Raw genomic sequence first — 8690 nt, forward strand, 5'->3', positions numbered from 1 at the left:
GAAACAATTAATGGGTTTTATATGATCAGCTACCTAGAAACAGAAAAATTAATGGATTTTATATGATCAGCTACCTAGAAACCTCAGCTACCTAGAAACAGAAACAATTAATGGTTTTTATATTATCAGAGATCAATATTACTGTAGATAATTTTATAGTTGCTTTTCTCCATCTAGTTTTAGTTAAATTCAGATAAAAATCAGCTGTTTTCCATAGAAACAGTGTTCAGCATAGTTTATTAACAAATCAATGTAACAGCTGGTTATTATCAGATTGCATATAAGACAGAAATATACATTACATAAACATAAAAAAACATCTGTCACCCTGTAAATTCAACTGGAGGGGACTCATTTGTATATAAGTTCTGGAACAAGTCTTGTTCAAGTCACCCCTCAATGGCAATCTGGGGAAGTGTGTTAAGTTTAAAAGTTTAAAGTTTAAAAATAATTGAAGATAGGTTCAATAAATTGAATATATGTTAATTGGGCGTTCCATAGATATTATCATAACAATCCACAAATTGATATTGGTCATTTTCAGAATATAATAAAAACTTTTTCAATAAAAAACTCTTATTGTGCCCATAAATATCAAGAGAGGTCTGCTCAAACTGAAGGTCACGTTAATAACAGACGATTTTGTAATATCACATCATCATTATATCATATAGTACACACATCTATACACAGATTAATTCTGAACATATAATTACGATATCAATATAATATGTACATGCATTTACAATCGTTTGACATGTACAGTCAGCTCATTATACAATATACATATACAACATCACAATCATAACTTCATACTTGCATTTTTTAATTCTCCCTCCGTATTTCCCATTGCTGCAGCAAAGATTACAATTTATTTTTTTTCCAACTGAAAACAACAAAGATCCTGGTCCTCTTCCTCCGGAGTATGCAGGTCCAGATCTTTTTTTTTTTTTTTTTTTTTTTCCTTTTTTTCCTTTTTTTTTTTTTTTTTTTTCCTTTTTTTTTTTAAGGTCCAGATCTTACAGTAGAAGAGCAGCAACTAATTTCTAGAATATCCCTGATATCGCCACCTATAAATGTTCAAGATTTTGAAACATATGGGTGTTGCGGCAAATGACCACTGTTTATTTTGAAACATATGGGTGTTGCGGCAAATGACCCCTGTTTATTTTTCCCAGCAATTTAACGAGCCTTCTCAAATATAGACTACCAAAACCTCCATCAGAAATAAACACAATGGAAGTAAAGAAGCAAATGGTCGACGACGACAACAACAACAACAACAACAACAACAACAGCAACAACAACAACAACAACAACAACGACAATAACAACAACGATAGTGAACAATAAAAAGAAAATTCCTTTGGATTGTTCTATTGGCCGTCACATCATGGATGTACAATCCACTCATCACATATTGACAAATGTCAAAAAGATAAACCAATCCAGGTCAAACTTTGTGATAAGTGATTCTTGGTACATGCGCTTCCAGAACCAGAAGTAGACGTTCAGTCTAAACTGGGAAATGTCCTGCAAGAAGTCATTGGTCCTAACTATGTCTGTCAACATTCCTGTGTCCACAAGATGTGACAATCCACTTATCGGAATTCACAATAAAGTATTTCTTCACACTCGCATCCCCATGTCTTTTCCCAACAGCACCGATAGTTGGCGATGTTTACGTAAATCGTCCACATACATGCGAGTTAATGTCTGTATGGCAGAATATTTATCATTGTACAAAGATGGACGTTTTACATTCATAAAGATTTTTTACTGTAGATTATGACGCGTTTAAATTTGCCGCTTACCATATCACTGACGTCATCTTGTTCAAATACCGGAACAGCCGAAATTTCCAGAAGGAATGATATAGTCCCTCGTGTCGTTATTAATGGCAAACACATACAATGGTTTTGCACAAATTTGACTTTATTTTCTATTTCATATACGTTTGTAGATATCGTCAAATTATTCACAATTGCATAATTTCCGATTGTTTAAAATCCAAGCCTTTTTTCGGCGCAATGTTATACGCTTAGCATTTAGAAGTGATGCGGCTTTGAACGGGTATTGCACAGGATAGACTCGATTCCTCGGAAACACCTAAGTTTCTATCGACTGGATTTACGTTATTTTCAGAAGAATATCAGTTCTTAAATTCTAAATGAAAGTTGTCTTGACAGTAGGTGAAAACAATTCCAAGGATACATTTGTCTTTCGTTCGAAACAGATTCAAGTCTAACCAGTCACATCTTAGCAGACGATTTTCAACTTCACAGGGGCTCGATTTTATAAGGTAGGCCTTTGACATCAGTAAATAACCGCAAACCTAAAATCCAATATACATACACAACCGGAAACCATGTCCATACTCCCGATTTTTCACGAGATTTTCTTTATATAAATACTGGACTTTTAATGCTAATGTTTAATGTCGTGTCTTGCATTTCTGAAAATTCGGAAACGAGCCCCTGTGAGTGTGACGACATTGACTTTGACAATTTGATAATTCCTAGATCAAGAACGGCGCTTAGTTATAGTTATTTTGTGATGACTATATTTTGTTTTAATTATAAAATATTACTCTCATAACTTGTAAAGTTGCTTTATTTTTTTGTTGTGGATTATAAATGCTAGCATTCGAAAGCTCTCCAGGCTGAAAGTAACTGGCGGCCATTGTTTTGACCTGCAACACCCGGGGCTGTATTCCTACTCTGACCGAATCACTGTAAATTGTAGTATACAGTCTCATGAATACAATTTGGTTTACTAACGAGTCGACATATAGGCAAATGCAACACAGAATGTAAATATAGTACAAAACATCATCATGCGAAAACGTACATTAAAGTGTTATATGTAAAGTGAATCAGCAACTTTGTACCGACACTATACCAAACACTACTAACTGATATCACCAACGGTCAGTTTTTCACACTATTGATAGATGTAAGTGATTTCAAAGAATCCTGTTTGAATACCACTTACTTTTGACACGTATATATAATATTCATTGAGTTGTCTGCGGCAAAGCCATGTTCCAAAGTAAGACGCAATAACCAACATGCCGTATAGAGTACGGGACAGCTTTTAGGGAAGAGTAAGCCTTTCTTAAAGGATCGTTTAGACATTCGCAGTTCCATATTAACACTGTATCATCTCCAATGCATCGCCACCGGATATTGCATTAGCTGAAGCGATAAAGTTGAAGCGGGCGTCTTTGTTGATGGTAAGATTTCATAGATTTTCTCTATAAACTATTGTTCTTGCAAGTTAATACTTTTTGTGTGTATATATAAGAGTTCCACCTTTACTATATATTAACGATATAGAGCCTTGATTACAATTCAAAAGTCGTTTTGACGAAAAAAATGTATCGCCTAATGCAATCGAAATACGAAGCTCTAAGTGTGACGTCAAAATATCAACTTACAATTGGAAATAGTGTCATTCAAGCAGTTACATGTGTTAAGAACTTAGGTGTGTACTTTGATCACACTTTAAGCATGGAAAAACAGGTGTGCTCAATCTCTAAAGCCTGTTACTATCAAGTGAGGAATATCGGTCGCATCAGACAGTTCATCACTATGGATGCCTGCAAGACACTTGTGCACTCACTTGTAACTTCCAGACTAGATTACGGAAATGCCTTATTGTATGGTGTACCTGCAAACGTGTCTGGTCGGCTCCAGAAACTTCAAAACACTGCAGCTCGTCTTGTCACTCGTACAAGGAAAAGAGACCACATAACACATGTTCTCATGTCGCTTCATTGGCTCCCTGTTGAATACCGCTTCCAGTACAAGATGCTCATGTACACATATAAAGCTCTGAATGGTTTAGCTCCTATGTATCTCAGGGATCTTGTGACACCATATGTCCCATCGAGATCACTTCGATCAGAACATGAAAACTACTTGGTTGAGCCAAAGACCCGAACCAAAACATATGGGGACAGACGTTTTGATAAAGCTGCTGCCTCCCTTTGGAATCGTCTCCCTTTAAAAATTAGGAGTGCCAGAAAAATTGATTCTTTTAAGACTCTTTTGAAGACCCATCTTTTCAAATTAGCTTTTAATTAGGATGATTAAAAGTTTTAACAGTGTTTTACCAGTATTGATATATAGACTTTATAGCTGGTTTAAGCTCACCACAGGAATGACTTGTTCTTTTATATGTTTTAGTGTTTTAATATCTTGCTTTTTATATATTTTAATGTTGTGAATTAATTTTTATTTATTTTAAGGTTGTAAAGCGCTTTAGCGTAGTTTTTAAAGCTAAATTCAGCGCTATACAAGTTCTGTATATTATATTCCAGCATCTTGGCCACTAACGTTTACAGGACAATTACGCTTCACCATTGTCCAAACTGGCGATCTATTGATGAGCTCCAGTAAAAAGTAGGAAGTAGGAGTAAATGCTCAATTTCTTTTCTTCTGACAAATATCTTTTTCAGGACAGACATAGAGCTTGTCAAATGCCATCAATTTTCTATCAAGAAAATTAAGCTTTTCTGGGCAAAATTTGATGCCCCTTCAGGGCTCAAAGTGGATATTTTTACCAGGTGGCCTATTTGGCTACCAAGTCATTAAATCTAGACGCCAATTAGAAAAGTTATTCGCCAAAGTACCTAAGTTGTCTTAAATATTTTAATTCTTTATTTCAGTATAACATCTCTCTGTAACTTTTTCGATTGTGAAAGTCATTTTAGCATTGACTGCAACCTTTGGGAAATTAACCAAATAGCAAATTTACACAATTCTTTAGTGGTCATGCAGGCACCTCATAGGTCAATAACTTGTCACAATGGTGAATTTAGGGCGCGATGGCCACTGAAATAGGCGCCACTTTGAGCCCTGCTCTCACACCACCTTTAGGAAATACTATCGTTAGTCGTGATCACATTCAGTTTTCCCAAAAAATAGATTATACGAGTTTATTTGTCAATCAGTATTAAAAGCATAGACGTTTTAGATAAAAAAAAAATATCATTGTAAAATGAAATACGGTACAAAATGTATGAAAGGTGTGAACACCAGACAAACAAGATGGTATCACCTTTAAAGTATAAATTTATCACCGAACACGGTTTACTTCATATCACTCAAGGAAACATAATACAAAGTGTTTTCAAATGAGATAATGACCTCTATTATTTAACTTTCCTGTGGTCTTCATCAACCTGCTTCTGTTGTCATCTCTCACGGAAATGGTTCTCTTTTGTTTGTTTTATATTGTTTAATGTCCTATCAACAGCTGTGGCAAATAAAGGACGGTCTCCCCTTTGTACGGGCTGCATGCATGTGTTGACTATGAGTGTTTGTGTATTTTTTTTATTTTTTTTTTTTATTTTATTGGGGGGGGGGGGGGGGGGGTGTTATATTGCTACCGCACTGAAGTATAATGCCAAAGAAACCTAACAGGACACCCCAACCGGTCACATATACTGACAACAGGCAAAGCAGTGTTTCCATCACTAAAATGCTTCATCACAGAGGCAAATACTCAACTAAAAAACAAAAAAAAAATGAGGCAGTGCCAAAGAGCGAGGAAAGTTCTTTAGAAACCAGTCGCGTCCTACGATCATGCAATGGGGACAGCAGGTTCAATTGTTATGCCCCACCTGCATCGTAATAATGAGAACAAGTCATTGAATGTCAAATCAACTACAAAATAGGACGTATTTATAAAACATCGTAGGTACGGGAAGTCGAACTAGATTAAGTTATTCCTTACAGCCGGCTTCAGCCTGATATGGAAGAGCTACTTCGTCGATAAACTGTCGGCGTGCGCATCTCTGCAGCTTTGACGAAGGTGTTACATCACACTTCTTTCTGTTTAGTTTAAAACCTGGCACTGCCATAGTTTAACGTTTTACAGTATAGGTCACTTGATTCCAAACAATGTCAGCCATGTAAAATTGGTCTCCACTATTATTTGTTATAATGCGTTCTTAAAACTGTATAATCTAAGTTATCTATTAAATCCAAAGCTGGACAAACGCAATTGGTTTAAAAAAAAAAAAATTTTAAAAAAAAAAAAATTTTTCCCAAAATTTTCCCCCAAAAAATTTTTAAAAATTTTTAAAAATTTTTTTTTCCTTTATTTTTACCTTTCGGGAAAAAAAGGTTTTTTTTTAAAATTTTTTTTTTTTTTTTTTTTTTTTTTCCCCCAAAAAAAAATTTTTTTTTTTTTGTTTTTTTTTTTTTTAAAAATTTTTTTGGGGGGGGGGGGGGGGGCCCCCTTTAATTATAGGGGGAAAAAAAATTTTTTTGGGGGGGGGGGGGGGGGGGGGGGGGGGGGGGGGGGTTTTTGGGGGGGTTTTATTTACCCAAAAAAAAAAAAAGGGGGGAAAAAAAAAAAAAAAAACCCCCCTTTTAAAAACCCCCCAAAAAATTTTCCCCCAAAAAAAAAGGGGGGAAAAAAAAAATTTTTAAAAAACCCTTTTTTAAAAAATTTTGGGGGGGGGAATTGTTTTTTTTTTAAAAAAAACCCCCCCCTTTGAAGGGGAAAAATTTAAAAAAAATTTTTTAAAAACCCCAAACGGGGGTTTTAAAATTTTTTTTTTGGGCCCCCCGGGGGGTTTTTTTTGGAAAAGGGGTTTCCCAACCCACCCGGGAAAACCCCCCCTTTTTTTTTGGGGTTTTTTTTTAAAATTTAAACTTTTAAAAAAAAGGGGGGAAAAACCGCCCCCCTTTTTTTTTAAAAAAATTTTTTTTTAAAAAATTTTTTAAAAATTTTTTTTTTTTTTTTTTTTTGGGGGGTTTTTTTTTTTTTTTTTTTTTTTTTTTTTTTTTTTTTTTTTTTTCCCCCCCCTTTTTTAAAATTTTGTAGGGGCCCCTTTTTTTTAATTTTTTTTTTTTTTTCTTTTTTTTAAAAAAAAAAAAATTTTTTTTTTTTCCCCCAAAATTTTTAAAATTTTTTTTTTTTAAAAAAAGGGTTTTTTAAATTGTTTTTTTTTTTTTTTTTTTTTTTAAAACCCCAAAATTTTTTTTGGGCAAAAAAATTTGTTTTGGGTTTTTTTTTAAATTTTTTTTTTTTCCAAACCTTTTTCCCCCCTTTTTAAAAAAATTTTTTTAAAAAAAAACCCAAAAAAAAGGGTTAAAAAAATTTCCAAAATTCTTTATTTTTTTTCCCCCCAAAAAAGAGGGGGGGGTTTTTTTTTAATTTTTTTTTTTTTTTTTTTTTTTTTTTTTAAAAAATTAAAAATTTTTTTTTTAATTTCCATAAAGCTTATTTCCCAAAAAGGGGGGGAAAAAATTTTTTTTTTCAAAAAAAATTTTTAAAAAAAAAAAAAAAAAAGGGGGTAACGAGGTACTGGGGAGGCAGAGGTTGTGTAACCAGAAAGAAAACTATAAATGTTAATTATGGTCCGTCTGACTGATGGTAAGGTTTTTATGCCACTCTTGTGAAATTATAATTTAATTTTCTACAGGTAACAGAGAACAAATTTAAAAATATTCATCCTTTTATTAACCTCAGACACGTTAAATGCTGTGATACATTGCAAATATTCTTTTTATGCTCCTTCACGGAACATGGCAATAGGGAGGCATTACAATTATTCCAATATCCTAATCTTTGTCTTCGTGAACAGACCATACCTGTCCTGTGGGAGCAATGAAAACAGTGAAGTACCGGAGTATTTAGTAGCCTTGAATGATAGATGTTTTAAATGTCAGTCTATGACCTTTTACAAAGACATTTTCCACAAAGAAATTATAATAATTTATACATGTAAATAAGTTGATATAATTCAATGTGTAAGTAGACTACATGTATCTGCAGATGTTTTCAGATTGACTGAAAATTGAAACGTATTAACAAAATCAAGGAAATACCAGCACCTAACCGAAGCTGTAATGTTTCGCCCAAAATTATAAAAACGAATGTAAATAAAACTTCACACCGTAAATTATTAAAATCAATGCATAAAAATAATTTACTCATTCTTCTTATCAATGCCGTACAGTAATATGACGTCATACTCCGCTTGTACCCACGTGTTCCGAAATTATCCTACGTGTTCCAGAATGTTACGTTTATTCTGCTTCATCAACGACATGTAAATCAAGAACAAACCAGGTTACACCCGCGTGTTCTAAAATGCTATTTGTATCTAGGTCAAACCCAGATACATGTAATGACGTGACATCAAAATGAGGACCAGCCAATAAGAACGGAACCAACGGGCATATCAACGGGCATCGAACATATGTAGCTTCATAATTATAGTACAATGAAATATAATTCCCAATGAAATCCTACTTCGACATTATCACTTCACCATGATGCCCATCAACCTCCCATCTCTGAGACATGTAACTTATTTCTGTTGGCAGTTGACATCCTTCAGGAAATCGTTGTATTTGGAGCAAGTCATGGCATATCGAATCAACCAGACTGGGTAAGCAAGGTTAATACTATTTAGAAATGGGTAATAAGACTAGGGGAATGGAAATCGTTATGGCTATCATACATACACTCTATATATACCACTGAGCTGCAAGATTTCCATGTTGGTTTCTTTGTAAGGAGAAATCGAGGTAAGAGACTGATTTGGAAGTTTCCCCTTCCCTTTCCTTTTTCCCCCAAAAATTTAAAAAAATGCGGTTTTTCCTTTTTTTATTTTAAATAAAATTCTCCTGTAATAAATTGGGGAAACTTAAACCAAAGTTTTTTTG

The 8690-nt window shown here is 33.9% G+C and overlaps 1 protein-coding gene across 1 annotated transcript; it reads left to right on the forward strand.

The window, feature by feature from the left end:
- The first annotated feature begins 3512 nt into the window (after window positions 1-3512).
- Window positions 3513-4088, forward strand: LOC117332287. The gene has a single exon (XM_033891173.1). The coding sequence runs from the start codon at window positions 3513-3515 to the stop codon at window positions 4086-4088; it is 576 nt and encodes a 191-aa protein (XP_033747064.1).
- Window positions 4089-8690: the final 4602 nt, after the last annotated feature.

The sequence above is a fragment of the Pecten maximus genome, chromosome 8 (genome assembly GCF_902652985.1).
Source record: "Pecten maximus chromosome 8, xPecMax1.1, whole genome shotgun sequence".
NCBI classification, from domain to species: Eukaryota; Metazoa; Mollusca; class Bivalvia; order Pectinida; family Pectinidae; genus Pecten; species Pecten maximus.